The sequence below is a fragment of the Varroa destructor genome, unplaced genomic scaffold (assembly GCF_002443255.2).
Source record: "Varroa destructor unplaced genomic scaffold, Vdes_3.0 BEIS01000001.1, whole genome shotgun sequence".
NCBI classification, from domain to species: domain Eukaryota; kingdom Metazoa; phylum Arthropoda; class Arachnida; order Mesostigmata; family Varroidae; genus Varroa; species Varroa destructor.
This window is the reverse complement of record NW_019211454.1, coordinates 21,659,839-21,686,802: the sequence shown is the minus strand read 5'-3', so window position 1 is coordinate 21,686,802 and position 26,964 is coordinate 21,659,839. Positions and strand designations below refer to the sequence as shown.

Here is a 26,964-nt window from a genome sequence, read left to right as displayed (position 1 = left end):
CAAATGGCGTTATACCGCAGTATTACACAGCAAAGCAGATCATGCCTAGTTTTAGTTTTTCAAGTAACCTATATATGTTAATATACGCGGAAAGAAGTGATTATGTATATAGTCCGAATCTCTAAATATATGCTATAATAATTGTACATGACTGACTTCATGATCAAAATGTACCTCTACAAAATAAAGACTGTGAAGTCAACCGAAGTTCTCCGGGAAAACCCAAACCAAAAATATTTTTGAGCGTTATGAAAAAATCTTCCCTGATATTTACCTAATGAAGATTGAACGAAGTATTCTTATTATAGACATCATGTAGTCATAACAAAAACAGCACTTAATCTAATGGTTATTTTTGTGCTAATTAGCCGATTTCTCTTAACCTTTTCCTTAAATAATTAGTGATATAACGATTCGATTTGGCATTTGCTTACCTTGAAATAGTGTAAAAAATTAAATCATAAAATAAAATTAATTTTTAAATTGGATTAGAAGACAATTCCAAATACAGTTTTACGGCTTTAGCGCTGGAATAGCTGCTGAGTCGTATAGGCAATATGGAATATAAACCGGCTTAACTAAATAGGTTTTTAATGAGACCCCAAAATATCAATTAACAGTGAATCAATGAATAATGTACTGATATAGATAAATTGCCACTCATATAACCCAATCTAAGTCAGTTACGATAAAGATAATAAGGGACGACAGTGGATGGTTCGATACATAGCTTAACTTTTCGTCTTTTTTTTTGACACAGCGAACGCTTGAATTTATAACTTTATTTCTAGCAATAACAGTTATTTTGTGTAGTTACTGCCATGAAACGCTTCGTCTTACACAAGTTCTCGACTGAGCTCGATTTTGTTACCCTAGCATCATAGTCCAGTTAGATAAACTAATTAACAGTTCGCCGCTGCCCTACTTTAGTATGATGATCTAATTTTTTTATGGCCTATGAGGTATCTACCTTTTCGCAGATGCCCTTCAGCAAAAACCGCTCGTGTATATTGCTTCACATAGGGCTTCCTCGTGCGCTCTATCACTATGTGTAACCGAGCCCCTGGAAAATAGACGACCGAAAATATATACAGTTCATCCATTCGATTATTGAAGCCATGAAATTCAATGAAAGGCTCAGTAACGCCGATCGCCGTAGAATTACAAGTAATTGAACCATTATTCATTTCGAAAATATGACTTTATGGAGTAATTTATTATGACAACCTTTAAGTGCCTTACTGCGATATTATAAGTTTATGAATGCAGTATATTTGCACCGACATATAATTAATTTTAATCGAATTTGCTCACGTCTCTTGGGTCTTAACGCTTACCACATTATCTCTATAATAGCAACCCTATTCTTCTAGAAAAGGATAAACTGTTTTTGAACGTAGCTTACGCTTGCACGAGGTTTGTGCCTGAATTCATAGGCGTGGACCAGCAACCCCAGTTTACGGGTCGTACACAAATCAAGCAGTTCGAAAGAAACGCTCTCTCGCCGCAAAGTGGAAATGACCCTTCTAAACATGTGTAAATATATCAATATTCTGTGCCTCACAGACGAACCAGCAGTCAAAATTGTCATCAGCCGCAACAATTAAAGAATCTTTGTACCAAAAGGTTTCAGTGACACATACGGGATGCTAAAATACTTCACTTAGTTATAGGCAGAGGTTAGTGCGGAGAACCTATTTGAAGCTGTAGAAATCTTAAAGGGCAACCTAAATCGTCGAGAGCAGATTCATCAGTTAGTATCTGGCATTGTTAGATTAGCAGCTGTTTATCGGAATATATTGAACGATATAGGGTTGGCTATGAAAGCTCGAAATCATCAGAAAAATCTTTACGATGAGTTTGACGTAAAGATCTATTCAAAAGAACTAACAAATCTTACTAGAACATTTCCATGCCCAAAGCTAAGAGCGAGTAGAGACAATACCGTTTAAGTGATTCTCGACATCATAGATTTTCGGATTAAAATGTTCTTTTGGAACTCCTAGATTAGTCGATAGATTGACAAACATTAACGTCAAAAGTTATCACAGTGCAAAGATCTTTCAGCTTCACGAAATCAAAACAATTCAAGAGGAATCTCCAACAATGAATGGCAAATTATCTATGAAGATAGTTGAGGAGCAGATTATAGAAATGGGTGATTCTTGCATGGGGCTATCATATGACTGACAGTTTCTTTACACAGTCGACTGATGTTATGAAAACAACATTTTTTACGAATACTTCTTTCTAGAATTAATTTCCATTGTACTTCTTTAATATATACTTGTAACTTGTAACTATCGACTACAGACAAGTAGGTCGGTTACATTTTTACAAATGGACTCGTTATTTCTGTGCAGTTTCTTTAAATATGGATGCACGAAGTGTCTTACTTTACTTTACGTTTGAGGTACATGTGACGTTTATTTTGAAATACATTGTCCAGGTTGATTGTCAATTTTGGGGGCGAATGTGGCTGACTTCAAAGCGGAATCCGCTTTGCGACGCTCATCTAAATTTCGAGTCTTGTCATTGGTACTCGGTATTCGAATTTGGTTCTTCCGAGTTCGCGGATCATCTTGTGCATAAAAAAAAATAATGATGTTGAACTTACGTGCCGTCATGTCGTTACCTTTCATCAGAATGCAATGAGCTTTGAGTACAATGGTGGCGCTAATTACGTGATATTATTTACTTTACTCTTCAGGGAGACACGTAAATAGTGGGCAGGAAACGCCTATGCAAAAATGTTGTCAACTATCGGCATTGCAGGTACCCGTAATTTAAACATAACTTCTTGCACTGTTTGTGAATGTGGACCACAAAACGATCCAGACTTTAGTTCAAAAGTTAATTGTTGGACAGCTGTTAAAATGATTTTTCGTAGAAAAGGATGATCGTATACCGTGTCGAAAGGTCAATTCAATGCCGTACCAGCAAATGAAATAAAAACCACCACCGAGGTCTGTGAAAGTTTGTTCCGCGATAGCACTGATATGGATCTATACCTGATATACGATCACATTCATAATAAATTAGAATTGCCATGATACGAGCCTATTTCTGAAACAAGTAACTGTCAATAGCCGAGAACCTGTAAGCAAAACCCAATGGCAGTTCTAAAGTAGATCCTGTTTCTTGGCGGCTGAGGCGAGGCCTTTACACGGTAGAAATTACCACGTCTAGGGGTCCACGTTCTAAAGAAATATTGGACAATGAAAGTAGCATAGGTAGCCATGAGAGTTGGCGCAAGCGCATGTCGCCTGGAAATAGCTCCGCTCAGTGGCTATAAGCCACTGCTAGATTGTTTTTATCTGTTAGTGCGGTGCATGCTTGATTAATGGAGAACAGGTGGGCGAACGAGAATGCAGATTTCATGTGATGGTGTCTTTGCCGAAAACGTCACACGCCATAAAGTAAGTGGCTGGCTGACCAGAACCTTCTAATGTCTTTGTATTCATACAATCGTGCTAAACTGAAAATGGGACAGATACCACAAAACTATTATGCTAATTTCAATATTGTTGTATATATACACAAGTTTATGTGTACATAAAGAATGAAAAATTGTCCACCAAAGCCTGATGTACCCCCAAAACAGAACAGTTTGGTATCGAATCACGTTGCGTACAAGAGTCATGTTTTGTTTCGCACACATACACACAATAGAGTATGCTGTATTTAAGAATGCACGTTTCGGAGGTCTTTTGTATGTTATTGTATGGGTTTTCTTAATGTAAAAGTATAACGGACTTTTGAGGGCATGATCAGCAGAATTCACCTATAAATAATCAAACACACTAATCTTTATTTCAGAAAAAAAAACAGCGAAAATAATCGGAAACAAGCCTACAAAGTAATCGATTGGCAACCATTTATAAGCGTTGTGATTGAATCTTCTCAATACCAGAATCTGTAAAATATTTATTCTTATCGAAAGGCCCATTTATTTAATATGATGAGACGCAACCGTGTTCGCTTACTCGAATTGTTTCACTAGCTGATCTAATTGGTTCTCAAAGCGGACTACAACCGTCTACATTCGTTTAACGATAGCATCGCGAACTACAAACACTTTGGGGTTTCGAGAGAACGTCGTCAATGTGGTTTACTGTAGTCCTAAGGTTAGATTAGGCTAGATTAGAGAAGTCTTCGTAGCTGGCGCAAGGAGGGATTTGTGATGAATGTAGCCAACCGACTCTGCCTATCTCAAATGGAGTTCGCAAGACCAACTAGCTCAAAATCGGATCTTCAGTTGAAAGAACACTTAGCCTAGTACGTTCTCTTGACAATCTATGCATTTTTTCTTCCTCAATAGCAAGTCGCTTCAAACGAAGAACACGTAAAGCCATGAAGAAGTATGTAATACAAATTAAGTAGTACGACAGTATGTGGTTCTTGATATGAGATCGATTACATAGCACTTACGTCTAAGTATGCTAGAAGCAATAACTCTTAGGAACTTTACGACGAAATTTACTGATTACTAAGCACGAGTTTACAGTAAATCAACACGACTTATCTAATAGATGTTTTACAAACACCGTAATTTTTGCTAGTAACTATTTTGAATCGTTGACGTGTTTGTTGTCTCTAAGCTTACTTAACTTCGATTTCTTCTTTAGACATTCGATTACAGAGGACGATATAGGACAAAAAAGTTTCTATTTATAACAATAATTCACATAATAATAACAAGAAGCCAGCGTAAAAATGTTAGGCAAATCTGGTAAAGGTTTGAGATCAAATTGGTCCAAATTTATTATAACGAGCCGTTCTCTCTCTCTCTCTCTCTCTCTCTCTCACCCTCTCATAATTCTATTCACTCTATAAACATTTACTAACAGAGTGTTTCCGATAATCTTGAATGTAGAATGTAGCTTAATCCCATTAAGATGTTTTTGGGTTCATCTGATTCGGAGATGTACATTTTTGGCAAACCTATTTTCTAAAAAGCTCACAATTTAAGTCTTTGTCATGTTATGATGTTTTATTGTACCTTAAAGTACATGCATATTTTTAAAACAAGGCATTTAATAACATCAACAGGATTATAGCAACGTGTAAGATCACATTAAATCCTTAAGTGTTCCATTTGTTTAACATTTCATTAATACAATTTTCTGTATGCTTCAGACTTGCGGTATTGATTTTTTCTAAATTTATAAATAGAGAAAATTAAATTTCTCACGTTTTCTTATATGCACATTTACGGTATTTGTCTATCTAAAAATATAAAAGCTGCTGTATTTTGCTACTTGTTTAAAATAAGTTATTCAACAGTAGACACTATTTTCTCTGCATAAATGTATGCGCGTGGTCGTATAGTCTATCGAGCTTCGATTTTTCTCACGTCTAGTCTATCCAAAGCACGTAACGATACGTCTAGTATCGTCCGAATAGAAAATACGAGTTCACCACTAAATAGAGTATCACATCGTCTGCTTGAAGTAATGATTACTTGCGTGCATACATAACATGTATTTGATATGATCGTTTAGCCAAACGAACGTCGCGCGCATCTATCAGAGTTATCATATGACATATGAATGTCTGCTCTACACGCTTACAAAGGCGTGAAACAACTTCGGTAATCATAAGTTTCTCATACAGTTTCTGCTACTACGCTGAGAAGAGATATCGATGTTTGAATTCATTACTCAATTACTAATAATCCCTCGATGTTTCGCGCCCTCCTACACGTTCGACTCATACAAAATAGCCACTTCATCGTCCATTAGGCATGGTGAATTGCAGACAACAACAACATTTTCAATTCACCCACATCTGCAACAGCGGCTGCCGTATGGTGTCGTCGTTCAATGACCTTTGTAATGGTCAGCTAGTGGACGCAAGATCTGCCTTCGTCCGCCGGGGTATATGTGTGCACTTCTATAAGTATGCCTGAATATGTGCAAATGTTGTTGACACCTAGTATTCGACTTGTCGAATAGAGAGGGAACGAACTGAGCCAGCTCCCTTAGAGGCACAGAGTCGGTGTACCGGTGTCTTCCTATCGATCACTGCTTCCCTGAGAACACCGCGCATGTAAGTTTTCTCATTGTCTGTCGTCTGACTCCATTGCGTAAGTAGTATGCAAATATTTTTGATACGTTTTTATTTTGCCTGTCATTATCAAACAACCCAATATGGCTGTTATTACCGATTTTTTTTTTTACCAGTGCGTAAATCCCGTGCTTTGGTCTATTCGCTTGCTATAGCTTGATTTCACCTGTGTACGTCTGAGCAGCTGACGGCACTTTCTGACGAGTCACCGCTACGATTTATCCATTCGGATTATAGTTTCTCTAGCCGAAAAGTCATGATTCAGTGATAGGAAACTTTAGAAAAGGCTTGCCAGCGAATTTTCACGAATATCAAAAGGAATACAACCTAAAAGCGAACGTGATTTCTCTCTTTAGATCAATGTGTTTTATGGAGACAACTATCTCCACATTAAAGACTCCGTGACAGTCTAAATTTACTAGACGTTGACCATTGTGTCTCGATCCATGCGTACGGCAATATGTGTATTCAAGGATAGATAGGTCCTAAATGACTATGGCTGTTCAGGTCCTTTTTGTTCCACCTAGTTTCTTGAGTTCGTTGGATCACCTTTGTAGGGTCCATCTTTGTTGTTACAAGGTAAGCAGGCAATAACAGAAGTATGTCATGGAAAATTTACATATAGAATTCAAAATCATTGGCTTAATTTTATAAGAATCCTCTATAAATATAGCTTAGTGTCGTTTACTTTTGTGCGACGCAACGTTTGTATTCGGCTAGGAGAGTGACGAACTTTACTTACTATTATAGACGAATTTTTTGAAAATAATTTCGACTTTAGAGACACGTTGGTTCCGAAGAGCGCTTGATTCCATGATCGTCATCCAAATTACGGCCAAAACGCAGTAAAGTTGCCTTTAATTCCCTAAAGATACCGGAAATATCCTAGCTTAGGAAAGTGTCATTGTCATAGAGCTCGAATATTTGAGGTACTTACACTTATTTCTTTTATCGTAGACACCCTCAATTTTGCTGTGTAGGAGAAAATGTGTGACAACTCATTGTCTCGCCGATTTAATAATCTCTATTAATTTGATTGGCGATGAAATAGCATATCTTACACTCAAACAATTTTTACCTTTAACTTACAGAGAAGCCTTATTTGAGTTCACAATAAACTACCCGACTCTTTTTTTATGTTCGCGCATGTACACGTTTTATGGCACATGCTGCCAACGTGTCAATTACATGAGTGACTAACATTGTATATACAGTACATGAGTATCATGACAGGTTTGCACACACAAGACCATAGTTAATCCGAATTTGCACCACCATTAAGTACAACGCTTCAAAATGCATTACCGTAAACGAGTATCCATGACAAGAGTCCGCTGCTTTTCCAAGCCTACATCATGATATAGTTTTGATAGTAGTATCTCGTAACTGGGCAGTTATAGTAAGCTGGTAATATAAATGGTTGTGTTTATCCTACTGTGTGACTGCTATGAATATCAAAGTATTTTCATTACCACGAGTGGTCACGGGTTGTTTCAACATAAGAATTAAATTTTCTCATAATTAACATTCCTAACAAACCAACAAATACAGTGAAACTGAAGGCTAGAACCTCATGCCCTTAGGAGGATCTTCAACGTTATATTGGAACAATGTCGAATTCAGACACGGACGTGTGCTGTCGCCAAAATACTGATTACTCCGTCGTGTTGATTGCTGGCTAGGTGCGTGTTGTTATAAAATGCATTTGATGCTAAGCAATTGAGCAGACTCGCCTGCTGGGCCTGTATGCTATACGAATATAGGTACTTTTATTAAGTCAAGGTCGAAAAAACAACGAGCAAACATACTATTTACTTTCTAATGGGGACACTTTTGAAAAAGTAATCTTGCAAGTCAGAGTAGATTTAGCATGTTGTAATATTATCACAGATACAAATATAACAACTTTTTTATGTGTATGCGGATGTTCACATGGCGCGTATGTGGGTACATCTCAAAGCTTTGTTGCTTGATTTAGGCTATGTCCATTATTATGGAGGACAATGACGCGAACTTCTCTACTAACGGAAACGATGTAACCCCCTTTTTATCAGGTATAGGACAGTACCAGTTTTAGGGTCAGATGTCCCGTGATCAAATCGTAGCGTCAAAAGAACGCCACGGATCACACAATGGAGTAATGCCACACAATGGTCACCACTACACGAACCAAGGACATCACGGCATCAGTCACCATTCTCATTACAACAATAACAACCAGCATTCTAACAACGATATGAACGGCCACGGAAACCATCACAACGGAAATAGTAACAACAGGTAACAAACTACGAGCTCACCTATGCTTATTAGAAATTTTCCATTATCTACCACGGTCATTCCGTGCGAAATAGAATAGGAAACCGCGGACTGCGTCTCGTCGATAATATGCAGCACAGAATCAACCACCAGTCTCTTGATCGAAACACAACTGATTCTCGGCTTCTGAACTGAGAAGCTACAGGCTTGATATTGGGCAGTCGCCAAGGTTAGCCTTTCTAAGTGTGTGATGTATAACTACTACATGTGTAGATGACGTACGAACGAATCGCTTTGATTGTGGCCAACAGGCGTGCTTCCTCTTTCCAACAGGTCGCAGCTTAATTTAACTTTCACACAACTTCACACAGAAATAAGCGGGTTACATGCTTACACTAAACCCGCATTGCGTTATTTATTTATTTAAGGCTTTTTTTTTATCTTAGGTAGCTCGTTTTATGTTTATATTTGGTTTGACACTATATACAATGCTGTTCCTCGACGCGATAAAGCTTCCCTACTTCCAGAAATGAACTAGTGAAGGCCATACATAGCCGATTATTTTTCCGAACATAAGCCTCCAACTGGAAACAGGTCTGAGGATTTGAGGAAACGGAAAGCGGAGTGCACGTATTTCGGGTGATACGATTGAAGAGATGCGCCTTGATCTTTGTAAAGTAAAAAGATTCGAGTCGGAGTTGAGCTCGGCAGTGCAACTGCGACGTAATCCTTCCTGTTTCGTGTGAATTTTAGCATGGTCGACGAATAAAAGGTCCAAAGTGCTATTTCGGAAAATTAGCTGCCGTTAGACTCAATCGTTGTTGCATTATTAACACTACAAGTGAGGTCAGTGTTACTTGATCGGTTTCAGAAATCAGGCATGGGGTTTCAGAGCCCGGGGGGCCAATCGGCCCCGTCCTGATAACATTGGCTCGACGCAGAATATTTACCAATATCCTCACTGCGTTGCGCGTTTCGGTGGACTGCCATGGAAAAAACCAGAAAGACAATACAAACCTGGAGTTGAAGGGTATGTTATTTTTTGATAAAATTGTCAAACGAAATGTTAACCGTCCAGTTCGTTTCAAGGAAATTATTTCATGAAGCACTAATCCGACCTACTATCCCGGTCAAGTGTCTAGAGCTTAATTTAATATACAATTTTTAACATTGGCTCTAAAATCGTGTGTCCTTTCGTTTGTGCGTTTTCTAATATGCTCTCGCACCGTGTGACAATTACGGGCAGATAAATCGCTGTAATTAGACGAATGGAGCAGAAAAGAGTTTACTAGAAATCCTAATTGGTATTGCTCGCATGCTTAGTAAAAGCTAGAAATAGGCGCAGATTTGTATTCGAACCTAGACTACCTCACATATTCCGTAGGTTAGCAGGCAAACACTTCGACGTTTCTTTAAGAAGCATGACAAAGGTAGACCTATAGTACCAAGTGTTCAGTAAACTATATTGTGACTGCGTATACGAAAATATCGAGCATTGTGATCGATGCTTCTCAGGTATGATGAAATTAAGTGACGGATTTTAAGTGATCTTTTTTTTTCGTTTAATTCGCAGACTAACAGAAGAAATAGAAGACTTTTTCAAGTACATAACTCCCACTAGCGAAGAGCACGCAGCACGAGAGTCCATTGTCAATCAATTAAAGGAACTTATAACGGCGAAATGGCCAGAGGCGGAGCTTCATGTGTTCGGCAGTTTCCGGACAAATCTTTATTTGCCAACGGGGGACATCGATTTGGTTAGTATAATAGCTGGCAGTTGTGATAAGATGCTGTAGAGTCATATTCTAATACTGACCTGATAATAATAATAAATCATACGCAATAAATATCGATAAAAAAAATTCACTAGGACTAACATGAAATTAGAAATTCCTTTCTGCATCACTTTGTAATCGAGTAGGAAATATATATTATGCTGTTGAGAGCTATCGTATATAACTAGTCCAAGCACTAAACCAAGTATTAAATCATTTAAGTTAAAACAATGATTTTCCATATATTCCTCTCCTTATATCAAAGATAAGAAAGAGTAGACCTAGGGTCGGTGACCATAGGATGCAAAACATTGGACTTCATTTTCGGACTTTTTTTACAAGCATAATCCGGAATGCTAGACTCAATAGTGTCTTATTTTGATACCATGTTAAGATTTGAGCATTTTTCCTGTTGCCGAGATTTTGAAAAAAAAGACATTTACTAAGATGATTGTCTGCTGAGCAGTCAAAAATCTTCAGCTTCAGCTTCGGAATTTTTGCCACCGTAATTTTTGTAGCATAATGTCGGACGCTGTCGTGTGCTATTAGTTTTGTTCACTAAGCCTGGTTACCTGATGAAAGGTTTGTACATCATCTCCTACAACTGTTAGCAGATCATTTCAGCCGTACTCGACGAATGAAGACTGATAGACTCACAATTTTAGTATTATGGCGGATAAAACCTGTATTAAAGCACTAAACAGAGATCATAAGTCTGCTGTATCGTTCATTTTGCATTCGCTCGTAAATGTGATGACCGTTTGCGATAATCCTAAAAAAATCAATATTTCATGTTGAGAATTTGACACAGGTATGTGTCACTAACTTAAGAGCAAACAGAGGTGCAAGCAAGCATCTCTAAGTCTTTATTTCTTAGCTCGCTCGAATCATGTGGCGCCTAGTAGTCCCATAGTCTTACGTTAATACTCTGACCGAGCTGAACTGGTATAGCATTTTTACATATAGCAAAATTAAATGTTAATACTACAGCTCTAAAAATTTTCCATAGGGCCTTTTACGAATTTTATTTCAGTTTGTGGAAGATTTTTTTCCTCACATGTTTTGAACCAACGGCTCACGATGCTTTTAGGTAAATCCTTCATCTTATAGAAAGACTATATGGTGAACTCTTCCTTCCGGTGTAGTTCTGAAATGGAATATTTGTAAATTGCTCGAATTTGCTGATTATCCGTAGCTTACTGTAGTCTGTGAAAAAGCTAAGTGACCGTATTCACTCAGTCTCAGATTCCATGAAGTTCAGGTGTTTCGAAAACAAGGTATCGTGAGTATGGCGCCATTGTAAAACAACACCATTTAAAATATGAGATTGATATTTCATTAAGTTCGTGCACACCGACCTAATATACTCAATTATTGTTTGCTATTACCACACATGTGCTTATAGTATCTAATATAAATGTTTCTGCGATTTCTACGATAACTAACAAGAATTGGTAACAAGTTACTATTGTAAAGTTATTTGCTACAATTTTTTTTCGGTTAAGTGGAAAAATGGTGACTTTTGGCTTAAGTGGTTCATAGTAATAAAATATCCACCGTATCCTCGACATATGAATCATAGTCTCCGATTGTGTAAATACTTTTTTAAAATTCAAGAATAGCTCCTTGCTTCCATAAAGGGGTGTAATGTTAGTATGAGTAACTTATAGAAGGATTGATGGAATATGAATTAACTAGGCGTTCGATCGGATGAATATCCATTTAAGGACTAATTTTAATGAAGAATTGAGATATGAGGAGATATTTAAATCACAAAAACGTTTCAACAGGAGATGAGAATAGGAGATTTCAACGGAAATGATTGCTGAAGAGCGTAGGTTAAGATGCATGTACAAGTAAAAGATTTTTTCTTTTTGGATTTACAGTGGACAATTTTAAAATTAAGTTCAGTTTTTTTTTTTTAATAACAGATTACACGTTACTGTATTCCCTAGAACCTAATAAGGAGCTTGCTTGAGCATATATCCTAGCCAACATCTGGAACAGAGTAATAGAGTAAACGATTGACTAGATCATTGAATATATGTGATTGCTGTATTTAGATAAGCGCAGCAGGCCACGTTGGACATGACACGAATCATAGAATACGCCAATACGATAACTGCAGCATGATGGTAGAACTGTTGGACCGTTCCAATATGAGAACGGAATGATTATAATAGACTGTAACTTTGTCTTCCGTCAGGTCATCCAGGGTAGTTGGGGTGATATCCCGCCGCTGTTTGACCTCGAACGCTTCTTGGTGGAGCAAGGATTTTGCGAACGTTCTACTCTCCGAGTACTTGACAAGGCCACTGTACCACTGATCAAGTTCCGGGATAGAAAAACAGATATTGCCGTAGACATCTCCTTAAATCAGGTAAGTAATGGTCTCGTGGTATGCAAGTTCTGTTCCCAAAAACAACTTCAACGATTTTTCTTTTTTTTTTGGGGGGGGGGGGGGGGGTCTCTAAGCCCAAAAATACGGACTAAACGCCGAGGACTAGAGAAGAGAACATAACTATTGTTTAAAACTTGGACATGATCAAGCCGCTCTTCACGAATTCGATACCTCCTCGTGCCCCGCTAATAATCAGGAACAATGACATACATGACTTTGCAAATATCAGTCTATTAAGCTGGGCCATAAGTAATATCGCTGTCAGCTTAATTAATAATCCAAGAGGGCGCTTTTTCTTCTGTAAGTGTTCAATGTATGACATAGTATTGTACAGTATGTCATATTGTACAGCCTACGTCGAACTCAAGCTATAAAAATGCATTTCCTGTAAAAATGTACATTTCCGACATTTGTTTCTTTTTTTTTTTTCGCTTTTTGTCGGAGTCAAGCAGCTGCCGGTATGGCCCGGCATGTTTGTCCTCTGTGCGCTAGCAATTGCAGGTTAGTTTGCACATCTCAATAATGGCATCTTAAAAAAACAGATTGAACAGACAGCGCAAATCATCGTCATCCACGACAATGCCTGCAGAGGTCGCACATGGCAAAGGCCGTGAACCGTCGTGCAAACGGCGACGAATCACCACTACCTTTTCCAATCACTGGCCAGTTACATTAGCAATGGTACACTGTAATAGTAGAGCTTGCATTAATTCTAGCGGGCTAACTAACTTCCAGAACAATATAGTAAAATAACTGCAGCATGGCAATAGTATATTTTACGAGAAGAAGTCTCTAAAAATTGATCGATTTCTCCACGTCAGACCGCAGGATTCCAGCCGACAGTTCAAATAATGGGAAAAGGTCCTAAAAAGTAATAACGAATGCTCGGTAAATTAATTTGATGGTAAAAGTTAGATGGAATGCTGTCTTTTTTATTGAAGGGAAGACTACGTTGTGTATATTCTTTATATGTTACGGAACAAAGTGCATGCTGAGCTACGAAGTTTCAGCTTGATCAGATCGATCGATTTCCAGCTCAGTCATGACAACAACGCATCGTCTCTAACTGCAGGTTGTATAATCAACTATTCCACACAAATTGAGTTTATGATTCTATGTTGTACTGTATTGTTAACATTTTAGGTGAACTGTATTAAGGCGGCGGATTACATCTTGGATTCCACCAAACGCTTCCCTTGCCTTTCGCCGCTCACAATGGTGCTAAAACAATTTTTGAGTGAGCGTAACCTGAATGAAGTGTTCTTTGGCGGATTGTCAAGCTATAGCCTGGTCCTTATGATTGTGCGTAACTTAACAAATTATATTATACAAACGGACGAAGCTCACGGTTCTTTCGTCTATTAGAGGTTCTAACGTGTATAGAGTCGACGTATGTTACTTTATAGTTGGCATTTTGCCCTCTACCTTACAGTTGTAACTCTGTGTAGTGTAAAGTGCCAAGTCAGATCAAATTAATTCGCTTATCTCTCCGCAGTTTTACATACCCCCTTCTGCTATTTTTATAGCATTGCTTTCTTAGAAGGAAAACACCTTACCAATTGGCACTATGTTGGTTGTTTAAGAGTACTGTATTGTTCATTTATTCTTCGATTTTTTGTCAGATAACCTTCCTTCAAATTCACGAAAAGCAGGAGATGGTGACAAGTGAAAAACCTAATCTCGGCCAGCTTCTGTTGGACTTCCTATATTTTTTCGGCATAAAATTTGAATATGAGATCTTTGGTAAGTATTCTACTGAATGTAAAGTATATAAATATAGGCAAAATAAATATTCTTAGGCAGATTATATTTCATACATTTAGTCCTCACAATAATTCACCATGCGAAAACGCTGGCTTGGTTTGCCGCGATAATGGGAATTATCGAATTTAATCTAAAGTGTGTTAATATTTTAAAGCCAAAAATCACAATGATATATATAGTACGCGACAAATAAACTTATGTCTCAATCATAACGTCTTTTACTGCCGTTAAGCATTAGTGCGCGAGAACTACGATTAAATAAGAGAGACATCCAAGAAACAGCATACAGGGTTTATGCGAGAGAATCTTTCCAAACTGATAGAAACGATCGTTGCTAACGAAAAATTGCAGCTCAGAAAATAGTTAACGTTTTTTTTTATTGTGTGATAAAATAAGTTTAATATTGTTATAAGTAATTTTTTTTTAATTACGAAATACGTATTACTAAAGTAGTCCGGGTATTAGACTTAATTTGCAATCCTTTTGTTTTGTTTCACTGTAAAAGAAATCAGCCTTTATATCACGAACTCCACGATGCACTTGATCTCGATGTTTCGAAAAAACCTAATCAGCTTAATAGGACATATCACTTTTCAATCTTTTTAAATGACGGCCTATACATTGCCAGAATGGAAGAGGTTTGTCACTGGAAGCGGGAACAGCTTCCTGCTTGCAGGCAAGCGCGTTTATCTATACAGAAGATTGTGCATTCTCAATAATATTACGGATGTACGGGCATAATTTTCACACGTAGAGTGTACTTCCAATGACCTCTCTTAGCTGAAAATTTTTGAAGAGTTTTCGATCGTGCTGCATGGAATTTCATTTGAAATATTTAGTTCAACGTCCGAAGATTCAATTTGTCACATTGATTTTTAATCTTAGACTCTGAGATATAATCCACAAAGACAACGAACGGTGCTGTCCAAAATTCAATTGACGTATTCGTATCATTGACGAAACTAAGGAATCGCACCTGAATTACCTGGTTACGGAATCCTCTATAATTTGCTCCTGAACCTTACTTTAATTGGTACCGTTGTACTTGATTTTACTAGACGTATATGGAGTTTCGGAGCATTGCTTATTTACTCTTAAGTCTGAGCTCCTTCTTAAATTGAATGAATTTTTAAATTTTATCGACATGTGCGAATGTAACTCAGTCAGGAAAAAGGGACTGTACTTGGCTTCAAAGTCTACGGAACGGCTCATTCTAGCCTGCCAACGGTATAAATACGTCTCAATAAAAAATCATTCATTACAGGCTCTTTTTTATTTACTTAGCCGAACATCTATGTCCCTTATCAAATCAACTGAAAATATTGAATGAAATGTTTGACTCAAAAGTGTTCTTGCTAAAGAATTATGCTCGCTAAACTGCTGCTGAAGACCTACTGTAGGTTAACTTTCTCGACAATATAAGTATATGAATGCTTATGTTATTGACAAAAACACCCTTTTAGCTGATGCTTAAGGCATCGTCGGAAAGGCCTGTGCTAAAAACTTGACTCTGAAGCAGGCATCCTCGCGGACACAAGGTAACTTCAACAAAGTTTCCTAATCGGACATTTTTTTTGTTCCCTGTTTAGGTTACTTAATGGAAAAGTCTCAGCTACGTAACGGCAATAAAACGAAATTTCCAAAAACAGACTGACCTACAACGGAAGATATCTCTATGATATATTTTCATGGCTCCTTATCTTCATGTTGCTTGGCACAAATGTTGCGCTCTAAATAAGGCCTATCTTGAAAATGATCAAAATTATTTGGATGTTCAGACCAATATTTTGTTTTGTTTGCTACAGAAGTTCACGAAATGTGCAGTAAAATATTTCCGCACGATATTTGCCATACGCGCATTACATTTCAGGCCTTCGAGTTAAGCAAGGCGGTAAACTGGTCAAAAAGGAGGATCTGCGTCGTGACATGGTCTACGCTTTGGCTGGTGCGATAAACCCAGCTCAAGTGGGCATTAATCCCTCTCCGCAATGCATGCTCACCATTGAAGATCCTGTAACGCCTGGAAACGATGTCGCCAGAGCCTCGTACTCAGTAGGCACAATCAAAGAGGAGTTTAGGCTTGCTTATAATTATCTCCAGAAAGGCGTTATTGAAGAGCGGGACCCCACTCATAGGTACTCTTGGTGTTATCAGATATATTCTAACAGACCTGCTCATCAACCTCAAATGTATAGAAGATAGATAGACACCCTAGGTATAAAAGTCCGTAGGTTTTATATCCTAATAAATACATCTATACATTCGTAATTTCAAATAAATGTTTTTCGAGTTTTACGTTCGTTGTTGCCGTTAAGCGCTGTTCTATTTGTAGATCCAAACTGCTATAATCAATTTTATATGTAGAAGCCTCTCGCCAAAAACCAATAATATTTCTCATTTGCCATAGCTCGCACTTGGTCATCTATCACTGACCCTTAAAGGGTAGGAAGCTGGATCTTGTCTTTCACCAGGCCGGCGAATCATGGTCCGTCCCCCGTGTTCCTATACCAGGATGTTGCGCATGCTGTCAAAATGTACACAAATATTTTTTAGGCACACGAGATTAATATATAATAAATATATAGAAAACATCACCCAATTATACATAATGGAATGAATAGAACTTTCCGTGAGGTGTGAGAGAAATCCAAAAGCTTTGAAAAATTATGAATTTCTCCTCTGCAGGCGCCTACTTTATTGTACCTCGTGCTTTCTTAGTATTATTAATTACGCTCTGCAACTTGGCGTTACAGCATACTGGGTCGTATTATCCGAGTGACGGACCCGGTGGTATACCAGCGTCTTCGTATACGGCACTGCCAACGCAACCCTGACTTGCGCGCAGCAGCCAATAACAACAACAACGGCAACAACAACAACAGCTTCAATCAAGAAATAAAGGATATGAGTCTCACATACGATAACAATATTGCCACAGTGACAACCAGTAATAACGCTTACAGCAGGATGAACAGTACAGGTAATCATAAAAATGGTGGAAACAACAGATCGAATGGAGTGCATAATGGATGTTCGCCAGGGCGGAAATCTGGGGTAGGCCCAAATAAAAGACGAAATAACAGTGAAGTGGCACGCGAATCAAGTTCATCGGCAGTGATATCACCGCATGATAACATTGCAGCTGGTGGCGATAGCCATTCCACCGTCTGTTCGCCGTCCGGTACCTATCGCCGTCCCGCTACGCCAACGTGTGGCCCTAAGGACATCGCTTTGGCTACTAGTCACCATCACAGCAGGCAGAAAAATAAGGATCAAAATAAAAATCTGTCAAAAAACCACGCTGTCAGCGAAGATAGTGATCAAACCCAGGACGGTGCATCAGTAGTAGAACGGGCAAATGAGCGATTTACATCCGATTCAGCATTTGCCACAGAAGATTCGTCGAAAACAGCCTCGGCAGCTTCTGGGCCAACCACTAATAAAAAGACAAGCAAAGACCTTAGCAGCATTGGCAGTTTCGATATTCAAAACGGATGCGCTAACGAAAAAAAAAATGAAAAACGTTCATCTCACTCCGCCAGTAACAACAACGACAAGCAAAATATCTGCGCTTTCGCATCTTCAAACCAAACGGCTTTTGACAGTTTAACTTCTGATTCGTCATTAAATTGGATAAATGAGAGCACCGTCGCGACTGGCTGCGACTGTGACGGTAGTAGTATTACTATTACTGCTACTGGCGGGGTTAGTGAAAGCGTCAACAGAACCAATCACCACGCAGCATCAGGCGTCGACCATCAGTTATCCACAGGTCTTATACAACATTTGCAGCATCCGGTGGAAACCATCCGGCGTACGCAAGAAAATCACTTAGAAGAACAAGAGGTATGCATCAGCGATATATATGAACACATAGTACATTCACGACTTTCAAGGCTCACACATCCTTAATACAAATTAGAATTTATGTTTAATATTACTAAAATCTGTATATATGCTGTATTTAGGAAAAAATGATAACCAGCTGATATATGCAACAATTTATATATATAACAACATAACAACAAAAATACAACAACTTCACTGATTGCATTACACTTGGCCTAGCGGGGTAACTACATGTAGTTTCCTGTTCCCAATGGCCAAGTACGTAATACTGCTATAAGCGAACGTTTAATTTTTATATTGTCTGTGTCTGCGTGTTTCAGATCTTTGACAGAATTATTCTCGGCGATGTAGATGAGCCATAAGTAGTTTTGTGCCAGAAATCTGTGAACATTTCGCTCCGATGTGGCAGTTAAAATGACCTGAGTTTCTTTGTTCGTCTTTGCCGAGACATCGTCTGCCCTGCTTCCTGGTGATAACTTGTATATATGCTGTATATAGGACCTAGAAGGAACGCGTGATAAGGAAACCAGAATTGTTGTTCGGAATTCTCGACCTTTAAACTGAGATTATTCTAGTAGGCCTTACGGGGCACACGGTTCACGAGATGAACAAGAACTCTATTATTATTATTATTATTTGAATATTTTAGTACCTTGTTGCTGGGTAACGTTCTCTATTGATCTAACAATATTATACTATTAGGGACTATAAATGAGGACAAAAAAGGAAAAAAAAATAGAACCTAATACAGAATACGACCAAATATTGCAGACACATTTAGCTAGCGTACATAAATTGTGCCATTTATCTATGATAGGGATTTCTCCCGGAGGCACACAGACATTCGAAAAATAGGAGGTGAAGTGTAAAATGGTTCACTGGCCTCAAAAAAATAGATTTATTATATATTATATATTATTATGTGTGAAAAGCGCCGCTTCGATAAAGAGGTTGATTGCCTGCAGTGATACCCATGACATGTTCGTATTAGTGCATATGCACACATATAATACAAACAGATAATAGTAATACTAACGGAAACGAATCGTGCTTCAACAGAGATAGTTCTGAAGTGCTGACATAAGTTTACCAACACAAAAATAACGATTCCAAGTACAAACAAAAAAAAAAAGTAGAAAACGTCCTAAAACTCGTTTGACTCATTTTCGTATTGATATTTTTGATCTATTAATTACTTAGTTTCTTTCGAGAGTGTTCGAAGTACCCGTCGTTGTAAATTACAATATTCTGCTCCTAATTCACCTTAATGACCGTGCTTCTAGAGCAGAAAGTGTTCTGTAAGGAACTAAAGAGACGGTAAAATAATCGCGAAAGGTGATAGGTCGTACCGCCTAAAACAAAAACGTCCCCCAGTTACCCAGAACATCACCTCTATAAAAAGACATGTCTATATAAAGACGATTTACCCAACCGAAGAGATGAAAGATGTATCGAATGAGATACCCATGCTTCTATATTACGTCATGATTACCTCGATATTATTATTATTACTATTGTTATTTTTTCATGATAGGTTTGCAAAACAGATATATAGAACATACTTGGCTGGCGTACATAACACAAACGCGCAAAGGAACGAATCCTAATATTTTCAAACGGCGTCTGAACATAGACAACATGTCATTTGTCAGCTTCTCCTTTTCGCGCTTCTGTCAATAAAGACCGAGATTTATAAGCGGTTAAATGTTATTGCCGAATGGCAATTAGATGCATATATTAGATACCTCTGGCGGATCCCCCCTTTGAAGGTCATCGTCAGCAGTAAATGTACACTAAACAGGAAACGTATGCAGGGCTTATTGTTTGAATTGTCCAATAAGTGTATGGAAACCCGATGAATTTTTGGCTATATGCAGAGGTAGCTAGGAACAATTTTGCCATTCATCCACAAGCGACCTGTTAAAGTTATTATTGTTGTTGTTTCGTAATTCAGAGGTTGTGGACGAAGCTGAAAGGAGTTGGCCACAGCGAGCATGCTCGATACACAATTGGTGACAGCAAACACGGTGGTGACAATCATCTACCGATCTATGTAGCAGACTGTAAGGATAAATGTAATGAAACAACAATAGGCATAATAATTCTAACGCAAATGATAAAATTCGACGTGGCGGGACAAAAAGGAAGCAACACAGAATTCGAGCATTGGATATACGAACAACGACAAAGCACAGAGACTAAGCTTAAGCAGACATCGCTTTGTTGCTTTTATGCAACAACAATTAATACCCAGACATAAATATTATATGAAAAGTACACAGTCTTATTTATATAGTCAACATAAATGTATTGCTAGATAGAAAATATAAACAAATCTGAATAAGGTCAAAAGTAGTTCATCTGTAAGTTGTTATAATGAAAATCACAAGCGTTCGTCTAATGCTGGATGTACACGCTAAGAAACCCTGTCTTCCGAAAAGTTAGGATAAAGGCTCAACAACACTACTATCGCTCAATTAAATGATCCATTGTGCATCGAGAAATGTGTGCATTGAAACGTAATGCAAAACGCAGACGGCGCTTATATTCAGGTTAACTAGTGAACCATCATAATATTAACAGAGATTAACTCTCAGAGGTAACGTTCGAATACGACCACATCTAACAAAAATATAATGGCAATTCCATTAAAGCTATATGCATAATGATTTTCATACACTGTAACCACATACAATATAGTATCCGTGTCCTGTCTCTGGTGCACATGGGAAACAAACACGTCGTCGTAAACACGAATTTAACTATGGGTAGGCATAGCTTGAAATTAATGGCCGGTTAGCTGTGTGTAGATGGTGCGTGGTGATCTAACCGAACAACTCTAATCAACGTAAAACGAAAAAAACAGATACGCAGTCAGCGACACGAGTAATACCATATGCGCACACAATATTATATGGTTTCAATACTCTGTTGTTTAGCGAATAAAATACTGTTAGAGTGTGTAATGATCACAACAGGATTCGGAAAAGAGCGAACAAAATGTGGTGTTTGACGCGAATTTTCAGTCAAAGGTTTTCTGCGGATTTCATTAAAACAATTCCCCCATCCGCAGTTTTTCCTTACCTAATGAGTCCATCTTGCGAGAGCACAAAGCTAAGAGCAAACAGGAACAGGAAACGAATAAAACGGAACATAACTAGCACCAAGACACTTTGGGAGCAGTAGAGCTATAAGAAAATGCACTTGGTTGTGATTAAGTTGAAAGTGAAATAGAAACAGAAAGAACAGAGGTGAGGGATGTTAAAAACTACATGACGAGCTGCAATAAAATATCATCGGCAGATTTCATCGTAGATATCGTGCTTTTCTTTTGTCAAGTCGTTTGCTGTGTAGTTATTGAATTTATAAGATAATATTTATAAATTTTGTGCTCAGAGAGTTGCTTGTGAAGCACGGAATACTTGTTCAGTGTATTTCTGTACTAAATAAGCGTGTCATCAAGGTCAAACTTTGCATTTCTTTCTTAAGATCTCCTTCATTCTGGAAACTCTCCTCGAAGATAGGACAGATATTTTATGTATAAACACAGGGTAGCCGCACAAAATTCGGGTTTTTTTTTCGGGTGGTTTTCTGAGGTTTCGCGAATTAGTTCAGCTAAAGCATATGCCATGGGATGAAAATTCGTTACAAGGAAGATGTAAACTAACTCGCAGCTGTAATGAAAAACATGCGTTATTTTTGACATCTGAGCAAAGACCGGCTACAATCCACTCCCTGGACGCTGGGCAAACCCCAGCAGGATTATGTTTTTGCAAACGCGTGTGGCACCGCATATGAGTATGCGATTGCAAAGGAGTAGGAGCAGGTTCTGACACAGTTCAACGAGAAATCTATGATACATAAAATATATCGCGAATCCACGGTTAATCGATGTTGTCCAAAAGTGAATTTCTGATAACCTTTTCTGTTTCGGTCAGATCGCTGGCTAAGAATTTTTATCTCGGTACCATTACCATTGCTTCCTACAATAAAATACTCAATTCTTTCTGAATTATCGACAGTAATTATTTATTGCATATCCTATTGCACTAATTTGTTCACCAGTTTCTTGCACAACTTTCCGCACTCTGCGCACTGTTTCGCGCGCTCTTTTTTTCCTGACCAGTCACGTAGCGTCTGCTTGTTGCGGACAAATTTTACAAGGATCACTCGACACGGTGTAGTGAGAAATCTGGCGCGTAATTTAAAGCTGACGATACACACCATCTCTACCAAAAGACCAAAACCCCCATATAATTTTCTCCTTTTTTGTCTCCGGAATGAAGCACGGCCACTGCCACCGTTTCGTGAGGACCTGTAATGCAGTAAAGGTTCTGTCAGTCTTTCTGCTAATGACCTAATTTGATTGTTTTTAAGAGATGGAAGAAACAGTCCTGTCGTTCCACAACCCTCTGGAGCAATATATTGTGATTAAATCAGGAGAAAATCTTCATCCTAGAAGGATAATGCGAAAATCACTTAGGTTAATATTAATAATCATGATATAACGTAACCATAAAACTATAAGCAATAGCATTGCAAGAATTCTTTACGATTTGAACAATTCTTTACGAGTAAAGAATTGTTCAAAATGTGCACTGAACAGATTGGGGACAAAAAGTGGAAAATGATACGGGTTTTGGTCTCCTAGTAGAGATGGTGTGTATTGTCAGCTTTAAATTACGCGCCAGATTTCTCACCACACCATGTCGAGTGATCTTTGTAAAACTTGTCCGCGACAAGCAGACGCTACGTGACAGGTCAGGAAAAGAGGAGCGCGCGGAGCAGTGCGCAGAGTGCGGAATTTGTGCAAGAAACTGGTGAACAAATTAGTGCAATAGGATATGCAATAAATAATTACTGTCGATAATTCAGAAAGAATTGAGTATTTTATTGTAGGAAGCAATGGTAATGGTACCGAGATAAAAATTCTTAGCCAGCGAACTGACCGAAACAGAAAAGATTATCAGAAATTCACTTTTGGACAACATGGATTAACCGTGGATTCGCGATATATTTTATATATCATAGATTTCTCGTTGAACTGTGTCAGAACCTGCTCCTGCTCCTTTTGCAATCGCATACTCATATGCGGTGCCACACGCGTTTGCAAAAACATAATCCTGGTGGGGGTTGCCCAGCTTCCAGAGAGTGGATGGTAACCGGTCTTTGCTCACATGTCAAAAATAACGTATGTTTTTCATTACAGCTGCGAGTTTGTTTACATCTTCCTTGGAACGAGTTTTCATACCATGGCATCTGCTTTAGATGAACTAATTCGTGAAACCGCAGAAAACCACCCAAAAAAAAACCCAAATTTAGTGCGGCTACCTTGTATTTATACATAAAATATCTGTTCTAATCTTCGAAGAGGGTTTCCAGAACGAAGGAGATCTTAAGAAAGAAATGCAAAGTTTCATCTTGATGACACGTTTATTTAGTACAGAAATAAACTGAACATGCATTCCGTGCTTCACAAGCAACTCTCTTAGCGCAAAATTTATAAATATTATCTTATAAATTCAATGACTACACAGAAAACCACTCAACAAAACAAAAGCACGATATCTACGATGAAATCTGCCGGTGATATTTCATTGCAGCTCGTCATGTAGTTTTTAACATCCCTCACCTCCGTTCTTTCTGTTTCTATTTCACTTTCAATTTATTCACAACCAAGTGCATTTTCTTGTAGCTCTACTGCTCCCAAGGCGTCTTGGTGCTAGTTATGTTCCGTTTTATTCGTTTCCTGTTCCTGTTTGCCCTTAGCTTTGTGCTCTCGCAAGATTGACTCATTAGGTAAGGAAAAATTGCGGATGGGGGAATTGTTTTAATGAAATCCGCAGAAAACCTTTGACTGAAAAGTCTCGTCAAACACCACATTTTATTCGCTCTTTTCCGAATCCTTTTGTGATCATTACACACTCTAACAGTATTTTATTCGCTAAGCAACAGAATATTGAAACAATATAATATTGTGTGCGCATATGGTATCACTCGTGTCGCTGACTGCGTATCTGTTTTTTTCGTTTTACGTTGATTAGAGTTGTTCGGTTAGATCACCACGCACCATCTACACACGGCTAACCGGCCATTAATTTCAAGCTATGCCTACCCATAGTTAAATTCGTGTTTACGACGACGTGTTTGTTTCCCATGTGCACCAGACACAGGACACGGATACTATATTGTATGTGGTTACAGTGTATGAAAATCATTATGCATATAGCTTTAATGGAATTGCCATTATATTTTTGTTAGATGTGGTCGTATTCGAACGTTACCTCTGAGAGTTAATCTCTGTTAATATTATGATGGTTCACTAGTTAACCTGAATATAAGCGTCGTCTGCGTTTTGCATTACGTTTCAATGCACACATTTCTCGATGCACAATGGATCATTTAATTGAGCGATAGTAGTGTTGTTGAGCCTTTATCCTAACCTTTCGGAAGACAGGGTTTCCTAGGGTATACATCCAGCATTAGAGAACGCTTGTGATTTTCATTATAACAACTTACAGATGAACTACTTTTGACTTTATTGAGAATAAATCTATGTTGTCTATATAAATAAGGCCGTGTACTTTTCATATAGTATTTATGTCTGGATATTAATTGTTGCTGCATAAAGCAACAAAAGCGATGTCTGCTTAAGCATAGTCTCTGTGCTTTGTCGTTGTTCGTATATCCAATGTTCGAATTTTGTGTTGCTTCCTTTTTTGTCCCGTCACGTCGAATTTTATCATTTGCGTTAGAATTATTATGCCTATTGCTGTTTCATTACATTTATCCTTAAAAGTCTGCTTAGATCGATAGATGATTGTCACCCCCGTGTTTGCCGTCACCAACTGCGCACCGAGCATGCTCGCTGTGGCCAACTCCTTTCAGCTTCGTCCACAACCTATGAATTACGAAACAACAACAGTAATTACTTTAATAGGTCACTTATGGATGAATGGCAAAACTGTTCCTAGCTACCTCTGCATATAGCCAAAAATTCATCGAGTTTCCATACACTTATTGGTCAATTCAAGCAATAAGCACTGCATACGTTTCCTGTTCAGTGTACATTTACTGCTGACGATAACCTTCAAAGGGGGGATCCGCCAGAGGTATCTAATATATGCATCTAATTGCCATTCGGCAACAACATTTAACCGCCTATAAATCTCAGTCTTTATTGACAGAAGCGCAAAAAGGAGAAGCTGACAAATGACATGTACTCTATGTTCAGACGCCGTTTGAAAATATTAGGATTCATTCCTTCGCGCGTTTGTATTATGTACGCCAGCCAAGTATGTTCTATATATCTGTTTTGCAAACCTATCATGAAAAAATAACAATAGTAATAATAATAATATCGAGGTAATCATGACGTAATATAGAAGCATGGGTATCTCATTCGACACATTTTTTATCTCTTCGCGTGGGTAAATCGTCCTTATATAGACATGTCTTTTTATAGAGGTGAAGGTGATGTTCTGGGTAACTGGGGGACGTTTTTTTAGGCGTTACGACCTGTCACCTTTCGCGATTATTTTGCCGTCTCTTTAGTTCCTTACAGAACACTTTCTGCTCTAGAAGCACGGCCATTAAGGTGAATTAGGAGCAGAGTATTGGAATTTACAACGACGGGCACTTCGAACACTCTCGAAAGGAACTAAGTAATTAATAGATCAAAAATTTCAATACGAAAATGGGTCAAACGAGTTTTAGGACGTTTTCTACTTTTTTTTTTGTTTGTACTTGGAATCGTTATTTTTGTGTTGGTAATCTCAGTGCTTTAGAGCCTTTTCCTTTACCTAATAAATCCATAAGGAAGCAAGAATAGAGAAATAACACGAATAAAACGGAAACATAACTAACATCAAAACACTTGAATAAATTGAAAACAAAATAGAAACAGGAAGAAAAAAGGTAAGAGATCTTACAAGCCTTATGACGAGCTGCAATAAAATATCATCGCTAGATTTCGTGGTACATATCATGTTTTTCTTTTATTGAGTCGTGTCCTATGTAGTTATTAAATTTATAAAAAAAAAAGCATAAACTTTGCGCTAAGGGAGTTGATTGCCACAGATACTTTTTTTAATTTAAAGTACTTTTTCTCAATCTACTTTTACACGAAATAAATGGGTCGTGAAGGCCAAACTTTTCTTTCCTAAAATATCTTTCATTCTGGAAACCTTTTTCAAAGACTAAGAAAGATCTTTTGTGTATATACGCAGGGTAGCCGCACTGAATTCGCGTTTTTTTTTTTTGGCTGGGCCCTTACGGTTTCATGAATTGGTTCATCTGAAATTGGTATCCCTGAGTAAAATTCGTTCCAAGGAGGATGTAGATAACCTCGTAGGCGTGGTGGGAAATAGTGCGGCGTTTTTTGAATTTGAGCGAAGACCAGTCATCGTCAATTCTGGACCCCGAGTTAACCTTCACCAAGATTATAAAGATAGGGCTGCTCCAAATCGAACGTGTATGGCACTGCATATGAGTAGATGGTACCGAAAAAGCATAGGCGAGTTCCAGCACAACTATTAAAAATTTACGATAGACAAAAATTCGTACGAACCCCGATTTAATCGACGCCATCCGAAAATGGGTTTGAAAAAGAGGTTTATCTGACGTGAACTGGTGAATGTGAATTTTAACTTAAACAGGTAGATTACATTGCGCCGAGACCGGTGCCCAGTAGTTCTCAATTCTTTCCTCATACTTTATTTTCACCATCCGACTTTTCAATTAACAGTAAATCTAGGAACGTTAGATTTTTATTCTTCTGTATAAACTTGTCTACTATTTTCAACACAAGGTCTTCTTCTTAAGGATTCTTCTCGAAAATTCGAGGCA

At 38.1% G+C, this 26,964-nt stretch overlaps 1 protein-coding gene and 2 long non-coding RNA genes across 8 annotated transcripts; 1 reads left to right on the top strand and 2 right to left on the bottom strand.

Annotated features, from left to right (window-relative positions):
* Positions 1-563: 563 nt before the first annotated feature.
* Positions 564-8,521, bottom strand: LOC147758376 (uncharacterized). Its single transcript, XR_015318093.1, has 3 exons — positions 8,370-8,521; positions 6,812-6,934; positions 564-1,063 (listed from the first exon to the last, which is right to left on the bottom strand). It is a non-coding gene; the product is annotated as an uncharacterized LOC147758376 (long non-coding RNA).
* Positions 3,399-21,431, top strand: LOC111242797 (uncharacterized). Of its 6 annotated transcripts, none has more exons than XM_086976042.1 (11): positions 5,663-6,051; positions 7,653-7,751; positions 8,124-8,349; positions 9,200-9,358; positions 9,902-10,085; positions 12,310-12,483; positions 13,648-13,806; positions 14,127-14,247; positions 16,139-16,403; positions 17,022-18,114; positions 18,438-21,431. In XM_086976042.1, exons 3-11 carry the CDS (start codon positions 8,153-8,155, stop codon positions 18,477-18,479), a joined length of 2,394 nt encoding a protein of 797 aa, XP_086832168.1. In that variant the 5' UTR covers positions 5,663-6,051; positions 7,653-7,751; positions 8,124-8,152; the 3' UTR covers positions 18,480-21,431. The 6 variants fall into 6 exon arrangements, with proteins under 6 accessions (XP_086832315.1, XP_086832168.1, XP_086832365.1 ...); XM_086976078.1 differs by lacking the exon at positions 5,663-6,051 and adding an exon at positions 6,072-6,088; XM_086976189.1 differs by lacking the exons at positions 5,663-6,051; positions 7,653-7,751 and adding an exon at positions 3,399-3,419.
* Positions 21,432-23,531: 2,100 nt separating this feature from the next.
* Positions 23,532-26,958, bottom strand: LOC147758375 (uncharacterized). Its single transcript, XR_015318073.1, has 2 exons — positions 26,687-26,958; positions 23,532-25,018 (listed from the first exon to the last, which is right to left on the bottom strand). It is a non-coding gene; the product is annotated as an uncharacterized LOC147758375 (long non-coding RNA).
* Between the last annotated feature and the right edge of the window lie 6 nt (positions 26,959-26,964).

What these genes read in the sequence shown, in the direction of transcription:
- LOC111242797 (XM_086976189.1), top strand. Translation starts at nt 8,153, where the DNA reads ATGTCCCGTGATCAAATCGTAGCGTCAAAAGAACGCCACGGATCACAC. An exon ending in CAACGGGGGACATCGATTTG is followed by an intron (nt 10,086 to 12,309) that starts GTTAGTATAATA and finishes GTCTTCCGTCAG; the next exon opens with GTCATCCAGGGTAGTTGGGG. An exon ending in ATTTGAATATGAGATCTTTG is followed by an intron (nt 14,248 to 16,138) that starts GTAAGTATTCTA and finishes ATTACATTTCAG; the next exon opens with GCCTTCGAGTTAAGCAAGGC.